At 48.1% G+C, this 19,978-nt stretch overlaps 1 protein-coding gene across 4 annotated transcripts in view; it reads left to right on the top strand.

Moving 5' to 3' along the window:
• Positions 1-19,978, top strand: part of DNM3 (dynamin 3) — a 384,567-nt gene that overhangs the window by 286,723 nt on the left and 77,866 nt on the right. For all 4 annotated transcript variants that reach the window (XM_036272290.1, XM_036272289.1, XM_036272291.1 and 1 more), the window contains one exon: positions 19,041-19,152. In XM_036272290.1, coding sequence (XP_036128183.1) covers positions 19,041-19,152 — 112 coding nt within the window. The remainder of the gene's footprint in view (positions 1-19,040; positions 19,153-19,978) is intronic.

Raw genomic sequence — 19,978 nt, 5'->3', positions numbered from 1 at the left:
CTCCAGTGGGCTGAAAATGGAAATACTCAATGAAAACACATGGAGGAAATAATGTCAGCACAAAAAAAAAAATGTTTCGTTTAAAAAGTGAGGAACTGAGAATTTTCATTTATATGCAAACTGTGTGAATGGATTTTGTATGACTGTAAGTAGAACAGAACTCCACAACACTGTCCCTTAAGAAAAAAGACTAGTCATTCCCTCGTAGACTGTCTCAGCTTTGTTCTCATCATCTTATTTCTATTATTCAAAAAGGTCTTGTAAGTATCTGCACTGAGCATTCTCAATTTTCCCTTCTGTGGCTTTATCAAAGTATTAACAAAGTTCAGGCTTTCTGATACATACAGGATGTTCGGAAGTCAGAGAGGTAGAGAGCCAGGCATTTCGGTTCCCTGGATAAATTTTTGGCCGTTCTTGTTTCTGCTGGAACTGTCACGCTCATGTGGGTCACACAGAGGTTTGAGGACTTCCGCAGAGTTATTGATGATGATCTCCCAATAGGACAGTGATGTTAATTTCCCCTGTAAACATAAAAGGATAAGCCCCTTGCTTTCCCTGTTGAGGAGTTGGATCGGAATATGTCTTTAGCAAGTCAGTAAAAAGACACTTTAAATTGCGAAAGCTGTTGAACCCTACTCTTTGAATCAGAGAACTCTTTGTGTGTGTGTGTGTGTGTGTGTGTGTGTGTGTGTGACCACTTTCTACCTTTGTTCGGTCTTTCACTGCAAAGACATTTGTCATCATACAGGCCCGATCCTGTGTCTTACAATAGTTTCCCAATTCTCCCCACTGCATCTGTTCCCTGTATGAGTCTCTGTCTGGTTGTAAAACAGCATCTTTAGGAGGCCCTAGGTACACTAGAGAGGAAGGCCTGGAGAGAGATGGATTGGAGGACCAAAATCGTCTGCCCATTTGGTTTTTTCTGACTCGCCAACTTCGCCAAGACAGGAATCAAATATGATTTGGTGATATTTTTATGAACTAAGTCAGTGACAATTGATTTCACGGCTAAGATAAATCTCATGGAGGCCAACATAATTGCCAGGGTATGAAATGTCTGTGGCTTGAAGCAATCAATTTAAATTCTTCTCTTATTGGTTTTCAAATTAAACTCTGAAACGAAATAGGCGTAGGATGCCCTACTTGGACGACACTTTCTGCCTTTTCCGAGGGAGAAAAATAGCAAGTCAGTGCTTTTCAGCTTTTTCAAATGTCATTAGGAGGCTTTGGAGAAATTCTTCATGCTTAGAGCACCTGTGTATAGCCCATATCCATTTTTCTCTGGGGGAATTAGGCATTGGGCTCCCCGGGAGACTTGGCGCATTTCAAAGGGTTTCATAGGATAGACTCGGCAACTTAGATCCGGTTCCCTTTTGCCAAGGATTGAAACTGGACTCGTAGCCTAAGCCATGAGTAGCACCAGCAGGGATTCCGGTCCGTGTTGGAGGCATTCGTGTTCGGGAGATTTCTGTCCAAGGGCCATCTTGATGACCGAGCCTGACATGGCTGTGTGAAGTCAGGAAAAAAACGAAATGATGTCCTTTGCAGCAAGTTTACTTTTCTTCTAGGATTTCAGAACAAACATGTTGCCCGTCCCTGACCTACTTCCCAGAACAACTATTTGCTGATGGGCTCTCCCCTCCCCCCAGGCCCCTCAGACAAACACTGTGGCTTGGGACAGAAGTGTGCCTCCATTCTAGATCAAAAACAGCCCCCACTGTGTCCATGGACAATTGGGGAGCAATCGCTAGTTGCAGATATGTTCTGGAAAAACCTACACTCGTTTACAAACTGCAGTCTTTAAAAGAGGCTACAGCGGTGAAGTTGCCCGAGCAGGTCGGACAGACCATGAGAAGAGACTGGTGCAAGTGGGCGACATCTTCAAGCATGTGATTATTTGTAAATAAGATTGTGTAGCTAGTTTCTGTTTTTAAAAAAATGAACTTTTCTCTTTGAAAGTGAATGAGTCATTATGAAGAACAAGATTCAAGATATGAAACAGCTTGTCTCGCCTTTAAGATGGTGCTTGCATTCTGGTTATTGATGGCAAGGCTCAGATGAAAGGGAGCTGTGCTTCAGACGGTGTGCTGGGGTTTCGGGATGCCACAGCACCCCGAGCCGAAGCCCGCGGGGAGGTGACCAGGTGTGCAGGTGTGTCCGCTGGCCACCTGCGCACCGAGCTCTTGAGAAATGGACAAGCCGAGAGGTGAACGTTTCCCTCGCTGGGTCTAGGATGAAGGAAATTCCCAAGCACCTGCCATTTCTCTGGCAGTCTTAGGAGCCTCCCAAGGACAAACATAAAGAGAGCTGAGGGCATGTTTTACTGTTGGAATCATCAGGTTTGTGGAGACCACCTGTCAAACATTGTCAAACACTCTGCAAGCTGAAGAAAGAATTTACTTCAAATAAGAAAGTAAACAGGAAAAGTCCAAAGAGGGTTATTATTCGAATCTGTTGCTTTTCAATCCAGTTATCCTGAGCCCGGTGTCGTGGCTGGCTCTGGGCAGTGTTCTCATTGTTGCTCTTCCGAGTGTCCGGCACCTTGCCTGGAGTTCCTGAGTGAGAAGAAGCCTTTGAGTCAGAGTAACGCGCATAAGCAAAGTTACAGGAAGATCACTGGGCCCCTCGAATGGCTCTCGAGAACATTCAGCACAAGCCTGGCTTTTTGCAGTATCGATTCACAAACCAGGAATTTTTTGGTGACCTACCGTTGCATGTACAATATGTTTTATTTTTCCCGATGATTTACTGTGAAGCCAACTTACCCATAAAGAATGTCCGTAGGGACTCTTCCTACTGCGAGAAAACCCAGTGAGGGATTTGATTAATTATACACCTTGACTAGAAATTATATTCTTCTGCTTCAATTAGCCACATTCAGAGGGAAACTAAAATTAAACCTATTTACTGGCAGGTGTAATTAATGTTCATTAACACACACCACAGCCTCAGTACAGGGAACAACAAGGTGCAACCCTCAGTAGACGATGTTAGTGGCACTGTGGCTGACAGAGCAGCTGCCTGCGTGCGTCAAGTAAGCATTTGCAGCCGGCTGGTGTGGCTCAGTGGTTGAGCGTGGACCCATGCCCCGAGGCGTCACCGGTTCGATTCCCGGCCAGAGCACATGCCCAGGCTGTGGGCCTGATCCCCAGTGGGGGGCATGCAGGAGGCAGCCCATCGATGTTCTCTCTCATCAGTGTTTCTCTCTCTCTCCATCTCCCTTCCTCTCTCTCTAAAATCAATAAAGAAAAAAGTTTAAAGGAAAACATTTGCGGAGCCTAACTGCATGCCCTTTCCCCCTCTTCTCTCCTTTTTCTAACTTTGGGACTGCCTGTTTCTTCTTAGAATCTGAGGAAAGTAAATGCTACGGCAGAGAAAGCTGCGGAGGTCCCAGCGCAGGGACCTCCTGTACCCGGGACTCTCTTCCAGGCCAGAGCACGCGGGCCTTGGGGTGCTCGGCCCCTGTGGCAACACTCGAGTGGGGTCCGCCTTAGAAGCCAGACCCATGCTTGTGACCGGTTCTCTCTCAGTGCACCAAGGTGGCTGGACTATTTCCGTGTTTTGATGACTACATGGTGGAGTTTTAAATAAACGGGCCACATACGATCCATACCAATGACCCTGAAACGCTTCGGTCTGAGGACCCCCCCCCCCCAACTCGTAAACATTCTTGGAGACTTCAAAGGGTTTCTCTTTATATGGAGTGTGTGGGTTACACCGGGAATTCTGTGAGCCGATTGACTTCACGTTGTTGCTCAAAATTGGCTATAGTGAGGGTATTCATACCATGGAAATTGGCAAATGCTACAAACCGCAGCTTTTTTGCCTTTTTTTTTTAATTTCTGGAGAGCTAGTCTTTAAATATTTATTAGCATACCACCAATGATATCCATTATTAGAAATTAAAAATGAGGGATTAAAAATATTTGTTAAATCATTTAAAATGATAGTAATAAATCTATTTTAAATTCGCACAAATAGTATGTTTGTATGGAAAAGTATATTTAAAAATATCAGAGAAGAGTGGCATTGTTTTTTTTACAATTGAGCAAATCTCTTTAATGTGCGGCTTAATGGGCGCCAGCTGGAGCCTCCTGAGTCTGCTTTCGGTTTGTGGCGATGTGTCGTTCGGTTGACGTGAAGGAGGAAAAGCTGGCCTCCCCGAGATACTAGTTAGGAAGGGGAGAGGATTTTAATAGCCTTTTCGGATGATTGTGGATTTTCTTCTTTGATACCTTACCAATTATAACAAGAGAGCGTTTCCAAAACCTTGGTTGCAGTGTGGAATCTGAAATCGTACCAATAAACTATGCATACTCCACTGGTCTACAGTGCACTTTAGTTTTGTTTTTTTTTTTCCATTGATTTTTTTTTTTTTTTAATCCTCAGCGGAGGATATTTTCCTATTTATCTTCAGATAGAGTGGGAGGGAGGGAGACAGAGAGAGAGGGACATCAACGTGAGAAAGACACATCAACTGGTTGCCTCCTGCATGACTCCAACCAGGGCTGGGGACTGAACCACAACCAAGGTACGTGCCCTTGACCAGAATCAAACCGGTGACTCTTTGGTCCACAGGCTGACACTCTAACCACTCTAACTCTAACCACTGAGCCAGACTGGCCAGGGCTTTTTCCATTGATTTTTGATACAATGGAAGGGAGTGGGGAGAGAGGGGAGAGAGATATTGATGTGAGAGAGACACATTGATATGGGTTGCTTCCTGCACGGCCCTGGGACTGGGGATCAAACCTGCAACCCAGGTACATGCCCTTGACTGGAAATTCAACCCAAGACCCTTCGGTCCGAGGGCCGATGCTCTAATCGCTGAACCAAATGGGCCAGGCCTACAATGCACTTTAAATGGATCTTTTCTTATGAGTGATTTGGTAGTGTCATACATTTGTCATTTGGAAAATATCGGTTCACTGATTTATACAGATCTCCTCCATATTTATACATTTCATTCCACAGTATTTAAGAACCACATTCGTTGCTCTCACCACCAATCTCATCAGAAAGGGGGAAGCTGTCAAGCCCCTGGTGGGAGGTTCAAGGTTTCCAAAATGCTAAGGTCAAATTTTATCATTGGTCACAAATACCGTCAGTGGGCTTCCTCTAAGTGACAGGCTCACTTGGTTCATTTTAGAGAACATTTCTGCCAAAAACTGAGGTTTTCATGACCGAAGACTGACTGTCAGTTGAGTTTTCCGGGGAAAAGCATCCCATGCACAAAGCAGGTGCATTAGCGGCCGCTGCCAGTTGGAGCACATGGGAGTGAGCCCCGTGTGCGGTGGGCGCTCCCGTCTGTGACATCGGATATTAGAAGGACGTGTACTCAGGGTCCGGTGTCATAAACTTCACGTTTTCACTGCTTCGCCAGGGCTGTCATTCCGTGAAACTGGCTTCGTGTTGAACTGTGAGTGGTGTCAACGGGGAACACAGTGACAGTCGGTTCAGACCTAGGGTGCTGTCTTGATCGGGGCTGAGGTTCCCACCCTTGCTCTTCGCCATCAGTGCAAATGCGAACACGTTTGCTGCAAGAAAAGCCACGTCAGTAAAAAAAAGTTCTGAACTCTATTTTAGCCACACTTGTGTTTGTTGATGATACATATTTGTAAAAAAAAAAAAAAAAATTAAGGTCTTAGTTGGTACTGATACCAAATATAACCAAAATGAGTATAATCATTCTTTAGATCCTAAGAGCTAAGCATATCAGCTCATCAACAGAAAGAAGTTTTAATATGTTTTCTATGTTACATATATTTTACGTTTTTATCATAACTTGTGAGTTAGCAAGCTTCCCCCACCACCAGAGCACTTTGAACAGAAACTGGGTGACAAGTTACTGGTAGGGTGATCATAATGGGGCGCTGTTAATAATTAGGCTGGAACAATGCCCAGTGATAAACAGGGATGGTTGGTGCAAAAAGGGCTGAATGGTCGATCCTACCCGTGATGATGTCAGAGAGGAGAGTCCTGCTTTGTGGGTGAATTTGGCTCAGGTGACCTCTATGGAACCTCCCAACTTCACTAGGTAAAAACCTGTTTTATGCACAACTGTTTCTCTGCAGTTTTTTATGATTGCTTATGTTGCTAATGTTCTCTAAATAGGGTGAAGTCTGAAGTGCATTACTAAACATCGGAGTTTAAATTATGTTTGGCAAGATTTATATGTAGATTGCATTATAATTCTTCTAAATCTTGTAATACACAAATTGCACACTCTAAATTGTATATTCTAATTTACCCCAAAATGCTTAGTGTAGCGGGCCCTTCCTCAACTGTCCTCGAGGGATGAGGGTTCATGCTCATTATAATTTTTCCCTCTCAAATGTGATACCGCTGTTTATTGTTGATATTGTCCGAGTAGTTCCCGAATCAGAAATGAGGATTCTCGCTTTCATACTAGGTCAGCTGACGTGAATTGGAATAAAGGGGGCGAGAACTAAAAGAAAGACAAAAGGCAAGATCATTTCTTCGAGAGGAAAGCATGCCTTAATATTCTCTGAGCACTTTGGGTAGTTCAATATGTGTGGCAAACAAGAATAATCAAGGGGTAACCACATATTTAAGTTTCCAAACAGCCATTAGCAAAGTTTTACTGTAAAGTTTATTAGCAAATCTGAGTCACTGTGGGACTGAGCTGCTGTTGTTTAAATGTGGCTAGGAAAGTCTCTTCGAGAACACAAATGGAGGGCAGAAGTTATCTAACTTATAAGTACTTTACTGGGCACCTATTATGTGCTGGGCTCCTGGGTGGGGGCCATGGAAACACAACCAGCCCTTGTTCTCGCCACTTACGACTCTCAGTGTATTGAGAAGAGAGGGATGTTTCTGCCAGTGGTGTAGCAAATGAGTAGAATAAACGACATTTCCCGGAACCTCATTCCCTAGATTCCCAATGTGCAAACCAGTCACAACATCTGTATAAATAGTCAGAAATGCATTGCAAAAACTCAGACCTTGCGGACCGGTCTCCCCGGGGCAGTCGGAAGGTCTCCAGAAGGTTTCGCAATCCTCAGAGTTCACGGGGCTCTCGTAGCGAGCAGGAAATGGCAGCGCGGTTGCCCCGTGGGAGAACACGGGGTGTCATGTCCTTGCAGGAACACGATCCAAACTCTGTCTAAGACTCTGACTCTGCTGAAGCGAGTGAAATGGTCCTCAGAGTCTGCAGGCTTCACTCCTGGAAGGACTTAGGCAGTGTGCTGGTGTGGTCAAGCAGGCACCGTGAAGAAGAGAAAAAGTCTTGCTTTTATACAAAATGATGATGTTTTATAACCTAGAACATTACAGTCACACTTCTCAGTCCATGGCAAGGACAGGTAGAAGGATCCGGTAAGTGAGAGTTGAACTAATTGATGAGGATAAGAGGATTATTTTGTGAGCCTAGCAAAAAAGGGTACTTCGTTCTGCAAACACGAGAGGTTTTTCAACTGTTCATGTCGCTAGATTAGGCGTCTATGATTTTCCCCCCTTGAATGTTCAAAGGACTAGAATTAGGAGAGACCCTCGGATGAAAACAGAGACTGCACTGAAGTTTGTCCGTTACAGGCTTTAACAGACCCCATCAGCCCAGGAGCGACTTTCAGGAAATGATGGTCACACCAGCAATTAGCCTGCTCCTGGAGGGGAGGGTCCCTGGGCTGAGACCGGTCGCAGGGAAGACCTCTGCCTTCTCACGTGTGTCCTGGTTTCTCTGTCACAGAAGGAATACTGTTGTGGATCCTAGATTTGCCCCAGAATTATACTGTTATTTTTCACTATCGAATTCAGATGGCAATGTGCTCATAAAAAGCACTCTGCATTCTGTGTTCCCTGGGTGTATGATGGCTCCCCCTGCCCGGGTCAGTGTTCCCTATTTTTCCATCTCCTTTCCTGAGTGAGGGGCCTGTGCCGGGGTGCACGTGGTCTGGGTGTCTCACGGTTCGTGACAGTTGCCTTCAGGGAAATCTTCACTCAGGACTCACCCTTTGACCTGTGTGGAGAAGGCAGGTTCTGTGATTCACTAGCCCTTCTTCTCACAAACACCTCTGCTGCACCCCACCTCCCCTTCAACCCGAGAGCGTTAGCACAGGACTCCCCGGGCGGGTACACAAGCCCAGGCTGTGTCCCCTGGTGCCCGCCATCCCTGTTTCCACAGCCAACCCCAGCGCCTGCCGACGAGGAGAACCCCCCCCAGAGCGGCTGGTGTCACCTGGAGACCGTAGTACTCGTTCTCGGGTGGTTTCCACGATCAACGTGACTCTTCCCGGCCTGTGACGTGGGTCTCCCCGTGCTTAACCTGGGGAGCGAGGCCGGTTTTCTGGTTGCTGAAATTTGCTTTGCGGGTTGTCACTAGCAATCTGGTTTCAGAAGGGTCATCTTGCCGGATGGGGGGTCGTCTTCCCCTCGCAGTCAGTGTAGGGGACAGATGTGCGTTGAGAGAAAGATGGAGGGTCCCTCTCCTTTGGGAGGTGCAGCTCCTTTATGAGAAAGCGTGAACATAAGAATTCTGCATTGGAGTGAAAGCTAATTGGGGGCATTTAACATTCCTTTTAAGCCACTAATGTTTGTTATAAAAGCTTATTAATTTGGACTACGCAAGCTTAACAGATCTTCAGTTGAGTGTTTTGGGGTAGTGGACTAGCATGATACCCTGTGCGGGGCCCTCGTGTCTCTGCCTTGGCACAGAACGGCGTGGGTGTTTGCCCGGGACGAATCCCCAGGTCAGCACAAAGCCATTAGCAAGTCCATGACCTTGGTCCCTTTCTCCTGCTGCAGGTCAGCCTCGATCTGCAGTGAGATCCCGGAGGCCCCCGTCACACCGGCCCACGTGCAGATATGAGACCACCACTCTTGTTTCGTCTTTGTGCTCAGGACCCTGAATGCACAGAGCTCTGTCCTGGCTCCTGGGCTTCACACGTCTGTCCGGTGTCCTGCCCGCCAGCCCCAGTCTCGAGGGGACCCCCTGATCTCCCCTCCTCCAGCCTCCCAGCTGCTCCCGCCAGATGCTTTGGCGTCACCCCCAAGCCTCTCACTCACTCACTTTCCACAACCATTCCTTCAGGGAAACAGACGCTCTTCCCAGTCGGAATTCCACGACTCCTTCCTGTGTCTGCCTCCCACCCAGTCCCCTCGGGCCGGTTCCGCAGCAGCCTCCTCCTCCCTGGGTCTCCCTCTGCTCTTTCCACATTCCAGCCGGCATGTTCTCACACAAGACTGGTATTTCAGAGCAGTAAATCAGATCCTATCACACACCTCGGCTTAAATTCCTGCAGGGTCATTTCATCATGCTGAGACAAAATCCAGACTTCTTACCGTGGCCTTGGAGGAGCCTCCCCGGTCTGCTGCTGGCTGGTCCTCTGCCCTCGCCCGTCCTGCTGCAGGGACCCGGGCTCCTCGCTGTGGCTCGGCTCTGCGGCTGCTTCCTGTCCCAGGGCCTTGGCGTGGCCCGGGAGGTCCTTCCCCAGAGATTCCCATGCGTCGCGCCCCCTCTTTGATGCAAGCCTCTTTTCAAACGTCACCACAGAATTTTCTGACTGTCTTCTCTAAGAGACAGTTCCATCATTCTGCCCCCTTCTCCTGGTCTGTGTTGTCCACGATACTTACTACTTGTTCATATCTTTAGCCGTATTTTCTTTGTCTTCTGTGTTCCCCATTTGAGTCTAAGTTCTGTGAAGACACAGATTTCATCTCATTAGTTCACCTCTCTCTTCTCCCCAGGCCCAGAAGCGCCTGGCGTGCAGCAGTTCCTGGGGAATGCAGGAGTGAGGGAATGCATTTTGGGAATACTCATTAGCATCCTTGAGCTCACTGCTCGCCGAACATCCTTCCTCGGTCTCTTTTTTTTTATTATTATTATTATCTTTATTGATTTTAGAGAGAGAAGAAGGGAGAGAGAGAGATAGAAACATCAATGAGAACATCGATTGGCCGCCTCCTGCATGCCCCCCACTGGGGATCGGGCCCACAACCTGGGCATGTGCCCTGACCGGGAATCGAACCGGCGACCTCTTGGTGCAGGGTCTATGCTCAGCCACTGAGCCACACTGGCCGGGCTCTTCCTCAGTCTTAAGTGTCAGTTGTATTTACTTGATGGTAACTGCATGTTCTATGAAGTGATATAAAAAAGAAGTCCAGAATAATTATACAGAACTGTGTACTTTTCGATTAATTTTTACACATGTGAGTTATTTTGTCAGAGATTTAGGAAGCCATCCAACAGAGATGCCAGGGTAATTTTCCGAGGGAACAGGAAAAACGTCCAGGGAGAGGCACGAAACTCAAAATTACGGAGCTTAGTGGTGTCTGCGCTGGACACACACACACACAGTGAGAGATGAGGGGATTAGCTCCAACCAAGTGTGACTATTTCCTCCCGAAACAGTCGCGAGTGCGGTGACGCGGCTGATGGGATTCCAAAGACCTGACTATGGGAAGTCATGGCCGAAGGCAGGAAGTTGTGTTCAGAGAACAGCCTTTTGATTTGCTGGAAAGAGACTATTTATAACTGGAAGTTATGAAAACTGGTTATGATAAGAGATGCTGTGTGTGGTGAAGGGGAGAGAGCGTGTGTCAGCAGAACGGAATTACGGGAAATCCTGAAGCTGGCCGGGGCATGTTTGGAACCAGGGGACAAGGAGCGCCCCCGGATGGTCAAAGGAAGCTGACAGTGTGGAGGGGACTAGATGGCGGATGAACCCCCTGGGGACTGAAAGGAGGTGAGGTGAGATGCAGGGAGAGGAGCCAGGAATGTCCCAGAGACGGTACAATGACAGAGTCCCAGAGGAGCCATCCACTAGAAACCGGTTTATTTCCTCCATGGTCCACAAATTAATCATCACAATGACAATTTCAAGAGAAGGGAGAGTCACCGGGAACATGGCACCTGTCATGGGGGGTAGGTCACCTGTGAGCCAGTGACCTGCTTTCTCCAGCTCCCTGAGGATGGTCCTGTTGCCTTAGCTCAGTTCCAGAACTGGGCACAGTGGTCGCCGGGTGTGACTCATGAAGGGTACGGGCCGCAGTGACTCCGATTCTTCGTGTCGATTCTCCATCGTCACTCTCTGAAGCCGTCTGCTTGTTTCCATTCCTGTAGAAAGCCGAGTTTGCCTTGATCTTGTTGAGATTTAGGCGTCATTTTTGAAGTTTTGCAAGGAAAGAGGTGGACTTCACCAGCAAGGGGCTGTGATGTCTCCTTCCTCAGCTACAACGAGATCTGGGGTTGCCCGTGTGTCTTCCTTGCGGCTGAAAGCGTGCAGCTGCTCGGTGAGCAGTAGGTTTTGTTCTGTGTTGCGTGCAATTTTCTCCTTTATATCTTTCCCCCCTTAAAACGGAATCCAGCGAAATGTGGAAGAGAAGCAACACCGTCCCCCAGCTGCTGAGTTTTCCTGGAAGGCAAAGACATCTCAATTTTAAAGTTAGTCCCAGGACATGAAATCGTTGTTCTTTCAAACAGCTGTCTGGTCCCAAGCGCCTTTGTAGTGTCCATTCCCAGCAGCAGTGTTTCAAAAGCGCCAGCAGCTTTGTCAAGGTTTCCTTTATCTGAGTTACGCATTGTTTTCCGTCCTTTTGAGTAATGGTTACAATGACGAAACTGGCTGCAATGAAACAGATGTGTGTTTTTGTTTTGTTGTTTAAGGGGAAGAGGGACATGGCACTGGGATATTGGGGTGTGCTGGTACCTGCACAGTGAAAGCTAAATAAGTGACCGTTGGTGGGTCGGCTTTCTGTTCACCATCGAGTGTTGTATGTTGAGCCAGGATAGAAGCTTCATGAGAAAAGGGACCTTGTTTGTCTTAATCAAGGCTGTGTCCCGCAGGCTTAGCAGTGTGCCCGTCACACAGCCCCTCACAAATGTCTCTTACACAAATAAATCAATGTCTGACTACGTGAAGAACCATTATACAAAATGCCAGGTCACGTAACCAGACACCGGATTCACCCATCCTTCCGTCGTCTTCTGTGAAGTCACCTGGCATGGAAGGGTTCCTGAATAGAAACTTTGAGTTGGAAGATTTCCATCAAAGTCTCTCCTGTTTGTATTGGTCCAGTATGGGTCTCTCGCCCATGATTTTATGCAAATCAGGTTATACTCTTACCACCTCTCGGAGCAATGAATTCCATAAATAAAAGGGAGCTCTAGTTCAACAGGATGTATAACTGAGGCATCAGGGAGCACAGAGAAGAACTTACGCAGTTACTGCTCCCTGGGAACGTTTGGGTCAGGGCTGGAGAAGTTTGCCAGGTGGACAGAGGCAACGGTGCACGCCCAGGCCTGAAGCATGAACGGGGGTGCCATGGGCCCCCTGCCACAGAACTGTCACCGCCATCACCAGCTTCTACACAAACAGCACTCCTTCACACACAACCCAGGTTGTCATGGAAGTGCTTGATTTTTAAAATCTGCTGTCTTTTTTCATTGATGACTCAACGACATCCATGTTCGCTGAAAACAGTGCACCTGCAGTGGCTCTGCAGACGCGGCCCCGAGGAGCCCAGCTATCTGCAGACCGGGTTTCTTCTCGTTGCGGCAGAGACTGAGGTGCGTGAACAGATCTGGGGCCTTAAGCAGAGTCGTGCGGCTGCACTCTGCCCATCCCGGTCTCACGGAGCAGAGCCCAGATGAGACGGTGCCGGTGCCCCAGTGGGGCCAGTGGGCGGAGCCCGTCGTGGGCAGCCCGTCCAGAGCAGCCCAGACATCCTGATGTGCACAGGACATCTTGTCATAGCCTCAGACGCAGAAAGTGGCCCTAAGGCCAGTTTCTCCATGTCACTGAGACTCACACGGGACTTTCCAAACGGAGTTCAAGGAACAGACTTGGCATAACTTTACAGGATTTAAATAATAATCGGCATGCTGACAGGTAATGGTTTTCAAGTCATTTGAAAGGCTCCTTTGGTGGGGACCCCCTGTGGAAGATGACTGGTACCGTGATGTGCCAGTCCCTTTCAGCCTTCTAGAACTTTCCTCTGCCCTGCTCATACTGGTGAACTTACACACACGCCCTCACCCTGCCCCCAGGCTCCAAGAACTCCCATCGCGCTCCCCTGGTGTTGGGGCCCACAGAAAACCATTCCTCCATATTTTCATTGTTGTGTTTGGCTTGCTGCCCACTGTGCCTTCTGGGATGAGGTATTGCTTCTCCTGTGTTGATCATTGCTCATAAATCTAGTTCTCTAGAACTTTAAAAATGAGGGTTTTTTTTTCTTTTTAAGATTTCATAGAGTAAGAATGTGTAGTCATTAACGCAAAAGAAAGATCCCACCTGAGGTGATTCTCAAACACTGACCCCTGGAAGGAGAGAGGCCGGGCTGGCGGAGACAGTACCCTTCCCGAGCCCGGCCGAGGCCCCGGGCCGCCCTGGGTTTCCCTTGGCCTGCGGAGCCCAGGCGGGTCTTACACAACCCTTCTGACCCAGTAAACGAGACGGACTGAGAACTGGGGGCCCCTCCCTACCTCCCTTCCCAGCTGCCTCTTTTTATTCCCGTCTAGAGTCTCATCGCTTTGGGCTAGATAAAGTCTGGATTGCAACAACAGCTTCTCCAAGGGACATTGTCCTATTGGCTCATTTGCCTGCTATTGGTTATGCCCGAGTGGACACATGACCCGTGGCTGTTTGGCTTGTCCTCCTATGGGAAAATACTTAACGAAGCTAATAAGCTGTATTAAAAGGAAATAAACAAGTTCCCATGGCAGCCGGCCTCCCAGCCACATGGAGGACGGTTATTATTTATGATCCCGAGACACCAGCTCCACATCTCCAGCTGCCTGTTGGGCATTTCCACTCAGAGGGCCTCTGGCACTTCCTGCCTAACCCATCTGAAACCAGCCACTACCCTGTCTTCAAAGCCACCCCGCACTGTTGGGGTTCCAGGGAGTCAATAAATCACCCCCTTTCCTTCCCCTCTCCAGTTAACATTTGTTGTTGCGTTTTTAGAAGCAGAGGAGACACACAGATAAAGCAGAAAACAAATGGGCTTCGATCTGGGGCCAGATGTCACGCTGACACCTCGGCCCCCAACAGTCATGGCCACGGCGGAGCAGCCACAGGCCTGCACACAGGGTAGCCCCCCCCCCCGCCCCCCAAGGGCGGCTGGGACAGGACAGAAATGCCCGGATCCTCCCGTCGGGAGCCTGCTCAGTTCTCTGCAGCACCCTCGCCCCGTCCATCAGTCCCCTGCTCTTTCCACGAGGGAACTGGAGTCTGGGGAGCAGGGCCAGGAGCCCAGGGCCACCAAGTCCCCACGGAGGGCTTGCTCCCAACTGGCCTGTTTTAATTACGGTGACCTTCTTAATTCACGGGACATCAGATGATGTGAGCATTTGGTATGAAACACTCGATGCTGTAGGAATCTCCAGCAGTTCCACCGTGACCTGCCTAAGGATGTTTGTGAGCATCATCCTAGAGAAGACCCCGCCGCTGTCCGCAGACTCCGCCACCCCTTAGCTGCGCTTGCCCTCCGCGCGCCTCCTGATACTCTTCTTTCAAACAGCTCTTCCTAGAAATTAAAAATGCCTTACTTAAAATTTTTAGTCTTTTTTATTTTTATTTTTTTGGTTCTCTGCTCTGTCAGGAAAAGAAAATAGCAAAGACTGTTAGCTCGGGTGGGAGCCTCCCGTCCCTTGGCGGTGATTCGGTCCGGGGCCCTGGCTGCGCAGGTGGCGAGCGGGAAGGGCCCAATGGCCTAGAGCAGAGGACGCGGTGACACTGTGGACGTCCACACTCTCACCTGTGTGCTCCCCGAGGCTGGCGTGGGGTAGGCGTCCGCACTCTCACCTGTGTGCTCCCCGAGGCTGGCGTGGGGTAGGCGTCCACCCGGGTCACCTGTGTGCTCCCCGAGGCTGGCGTGGGGTAGGCGTCCGCACGGGTCACCTGTGTGCTCCCCGAGGCTGGCGTGGGGTAGGCGTCCGCACGGGTCACCTGTGTGCTCCCCGAGGCTGGCGTGGGGTAGGCGTCCGCACGGGTCACCTGTGTGCTCCCCGAGGCTGGCGTGGGGTAGGCGTCCGCACTCTCACCTGTGTGCTCCCCGAGGCTGGCGTGGGGTAGGCGTCCACCCGGGTCACCTGTGTGCTCCCCGAGGCTGGCGTGGGGTAGGCGTCCGCACGGGTCACCTGTGTGCTCCCCGAGGCTGGCGTGGGGTAGGCGTCCGCACTCTCACCTGTGTGCTCCCCGAGGCTGGCGTGGGGTAGGCGTCCGCACTCTCACCTGTGTGCTCCCCGAGGCTGGCGTGGGGTAGGCGTCCGCACGGGTCACCTGTGTGCTCCCCGAGGCTGGCGTGGGTTAGGCGTGCTCTCTGCACCTCTACCCCGATTTTAGGGTCACAGGCAGCCGGAGATGGGTACTGTTATCATCCCCATTGTATAGATGAGGAAGCTGGAATTCCGAGAGGTTGCCTTACCCAGCGTCACATAAGATCATAAAAGGCGCCACTGGGATTTCAGCAGGTGCTCATGGCCTTTGTTATATTCGCCTACATTTTCCTAACCCACAGGAGTCCCAGTGGGCTTCCAGAAAGCAGGGAAGAGCTGCACCCCGCTGTCTCGCAGCTGCGTGGTGTTGAGGCTAGAGATTTGTGATCAGTTGTTGGCATCTCATTTTTAGAAAATCCTTTTGTTTACTTTTTAATCCTCACCGGAGGATACTTTTCTATTTATCTTCAGATAGAATGGGAGGGAGGGAGAGAGAGAGAGAGAAACATCAACGTGGAAAGGACACATAGACTGGTTGCCTCCTGCACGACCCCCACCAGAGCCAGGGACGAACCACAACCGTGGTCCGTGCCCTTGACCGGAATCGAACCCGCAACACATTGGCCCACAGACTGATGCTCTAGCCACTGAGCCAAACCAGTCAGGGCTAGAAAATCCTTTTAAAACAACGAATTCGTGGGAGGGCAAGAAGGTTGCTGTGATATCGAGAATCCTCTTCCTATTTAAAACATCTGAAAAAATTGTTACAAGGGTCTGCTTAAGGGCTAGAAGACTTGGGGACACAATATCGGGTCTCAGATGTTTGAAGAGCTTTCATAGGTAAGGAAATTAAACTTCACATTTTTCAACCAAAGACATTCTTATGACATATGACGGGAAGTTATACATATAATCAAAACATGGGCTCATCATGCGGTCATGTTCTCTTCGGGGTAGTGCTTAAAAGCCCTTTACGCGTGGGATACAATTTCTCCTGCTCATTTTTAATGTTGAGGTGACTTACATTTTTTTCCAAGCTGTAAAACACAGTTCGGCTTGATTTCACAGTGAAATCATTCAGAAGCCCCTATCTGCCTGATTGCAGCCGAAATAGACTAAACAAAAAAAAATGCAGTCGGTACAAATTGCTTTGGGTTATGTGCGCGGCGACAGCGTGTGCCGAGAACCTTGAAACGACAGCATCTCGGGGTCTTCCAGTCAACCAGCTTGGGTCAGTGTTTCCGACCCGAGGACAGCTCTCCTCGGGTGTCCAGACACGGCCTGAGAGGAAGCTCCAACACTGGGTAGAAAGGAAGCCGCCAAAGCCACCAGAAGTCTTAGACCTTCTTCTAATGTTTCAACCAGATAATTATTTTCCCTCTCAAGAATTTGGCTATCCTTTGAGGGGGGGAAAAAAATCAAGATTTTCCATGTGAAGAGCCCCTGAAAGAAAATACTCTGGAGAAAGGTCAGCGAGGATGGGCCAAAGCCGAATTCTTCAGATCTGCTCAGAGAATGTGGAAAGTCTGCCCCTTTCTGCTCTGCGAGCCGTCAGCTGGCCCAGAGCTCCTGGCATTCGGCCAGCTGTGCCCTCCCGGTACCTTTGCATCTTAAAGGAACTCGTCCTGGGCAGTGGCAATGCCTCCAGTCAAACCTAAGTGGTAGCTCCAAGCTTTGTGAGAGGAGTAATAAGACCGGTAAGAACGGACGAAGTTCATCGAGATCGTCCATTCTCCTTGCTGCTCTGTCGCAGAGATAGGATCTCTCAGCGTTTCCAAAAGTACACTTTCGTGCTTGGAGAGTACACTTTCTTTCCATGTGTCCCACTTTGCATTTAAATGACTCGTGCTGCTTGTTGTGGTTCATCTCCTTAAACTTCGTCTTAATCTTACGCTTTCTGTAGAAAGTTAGGGATTCCATCCAAGGTGAAAAAGAGCGGTTTCAGAAATAAGTGCAGTCCAAGTTCATTCCATAGTCCGTTTGCTCATCCATTCATTGAACAGTTTCTTGTTTTAAGGCAGCCACATGCCAAGGACTGTGGCGGGCCCGGGCTGTGTCATCCCTCAGCCATGTGATCTTGGGAAAGTACCCTGATCTCCATGCATCTCGGTGGCCTCGATGTGCACAGCTCTGTTCCCAGCTTTGCGGGACGGCTGTGAAGACGGAGCGAGGCGGTTTTGTTTTAAGATGGTGAAAAGTCAGGAGGTCCTCTTTTACCCTTCTCCACCCACTGTTACATCCAAAACACTCACACACGAGGGCGACGGAGGGTGTCAGCAGCCCCGGAGCTGGCGGTCGGCTTTCTGCAGGGCAAGTGGAGTTAAACCGGGTTGAAATCTCTAAGCCATCAGCACACTCTGCCCTGAGTAAGAAAAGGGGGCTCAACAGGAAGACAAGAAGAAACCTCTACACTGCCCACTGAACCGCCGGCAGAAATGTGGGGGTGGTGTCAACCAGAAACCCAGAGGGCCGGCCTGCTAGAGGCCAGTCCGAAACGGGAGCCCCAGGAAGAGCGGAGAGGAGGGCGGGAGGTGGCTGAGGTACCCGCAAAGTCCCTGCATCAGGCCGCTGCTGCGTGAGGGGAACCCCCAGTGCGGTCATTCGTCAAGGGGCCCCTGAGATCCTCAAGGGGAGAAGTCCGCAGGCAGTATGAGTCGGAGACAGCTCTGGACAGAATATGTGAGCCATCTGGACTCAGATGCACAGGAGGCCTTCTGGCATGAATGAGGACACCTTAAGAGAGAGCAAGAAGAAAAAGAGATCGTTAATCTTGCACACTGCTACTGTCTGTCTAACTTGGGATCTCTTTTCTGGAAAGGTGATCGGAATGTGTATCGGTGTCTTAAAAAATGATCATAACCTTGATCCTGTAATTCTGTTTATAGAAATCTACGCTCAGAAAATAGCAGTAAGTATGACAAAGGCTAACAGATAAAAATATTCACTTAAGCATTATTTATGATTGCAAAAAAAAAGAAGAAAAAGGAAATTACTTAATTGTCTAATATTAAAACGAAGTTAAGTAAATGACCATACAGTTATAATGATGAATATTGTCATTGTAATGTGATGTTTAGAAAGAGGTAATGGTGTAAGTAGGTGACTATGGTATCATGGTAAATGAAAAAGGTCACCAAATTGATAGAAATGGAGATAAAAACTCCACCATGTGAAAAATGCAGAAAAATGTGAAAAGAGAGTGTAAGAAATAAGGTTATCTGCAAACAGTGGAAAAGGTATCTAGGTTCCAACATTTTCAAAAGGGCATATATGACGTCATTTGCGGTATTTTATTATTCTTATTGGTATCATTATTCTTATTTGTATGATTTTATTATTATAGCAATGTCTCAGTTACGAGTGTGCACTTGGTAAGCATTCCGCTCTGCTACATACCGGTTAACATTCTCTCCCTTTCACAACATGGACGACCATTTCTGTTTTCAATCTGGCAGAGTATTTTCATTCGTAAGATTATCGCCACGCACTTTTAGGTTTTGGCCATTTAGACTTGTAAAACGGTTTCAGAAAATCAATCTGATTACCAGGCACGAGCAAACCCGTCCCCTAAGAACAGCCCCCTTCCATGGGCCCGCCGTGCACCCCAGTGAGGGAGTTTGGATTCCGAGAACTTCTTGCTCCGCAGTACAGACGACTCTGAATTCTTCAATGTGAGGCTTTATAAAAGTGTATAATACCTATACAGGAATCTACTCATTATTTTAAACACAACGAATTGTTTTTTCCTCCCGGTGACTGTTTAAGAACTACTCATGTGGGCCCTCATTGGATCATTGTCCACAGTAATATGAAATCCTCTTAAGTTTGGTTCAGAACTAAAAGCATGGTCTTCTTTTAACTCCAGGAATGTATACAAAGACTATCGCTTCCTGGAGCTGGCTTGTGACTCTCAGGAGGACGTGGACAGCTGGAAGGCATCCCTGCTAAGGGCTGGCGTCTATCCCGACAAATCTTTAGTAAGTGGGCGAAGTCTCTTATTTTTAACTCATTAGCCGTCTTTGAGAAAACAGAACGCTACATACTGTGTGTGGAGGAAACTGATTCTCTTTTGACCTGATTTGGCTCAGTTTTAAGCGATACTTGGCTTGTATATAGATAGATAGATGATAGATAGATAGATAGATAGATAGATAGATAGATAGATAGATATGGATAGATAGATATTTTTTTTCGCCACTAGATTTCTGTTTTAAGAAGTTTAACACTATATTTGTTAAAATACTCTACTCTGCCATAAAACATAATACATGTAATCTCAGACCAAGAGAGAGTTTCTTTGTTTTAACTTAAAATTTTATTTCTCCGTATATGAATCTCCACAGTTGTTTTAGCATTAATACTAGAAGTTTATAACATTCTTTGTGTAGTCATAGCATATACATATGTGTGTGTGTATATCATTAATCATAACACTATTTTATATTCTTAAAAATGTACTTATTTTTATAAAAATCGACCTTCTTTTATTATGTCTGTAGTACCTGTCCCAAAATTATATCTGTGTTCAAACTCTGCTTAATGTCACGGTGAGTGTGAAGGAGCAAAAAAATATGATACAGTTATTCCCACTTATCTTTATTAGTATACTTCAAGTGTCTTGAAGACACTTTTCTCATCCAAGTGAATAAACAGACCTTCTCCTTGTGTCCTTTGGAAAATGTAATATTACACAGGCGGGTCTGGATTTAAACGTCGCAGAAGTCCGGCCCGACACCCGTCCACAGACTGTCAGAGACGCTGCGCGCTGCGCGCCGCTTGCCACTCACTCGCTGTTCCCCACGA

The sequence above is a fragment of the Molossus molossus genome, unplaced genomic scaffold (genome assembly GCF_014108415.1).
Source record: "Molossus molossus isolate mMolMol1 unplaced genomic scaffold, mMolMol1.p scaffold_m16_p_20, whole genome shotgun sequence".
NCBI lineage: Eukaryota > Metazoa > Chordata > Mammalia > Chiroptera > Molossidae > Molossus > Molossus molossus.
This window is presented reverse-complemented; position numbering and strand designations above follow the sequence as displayed.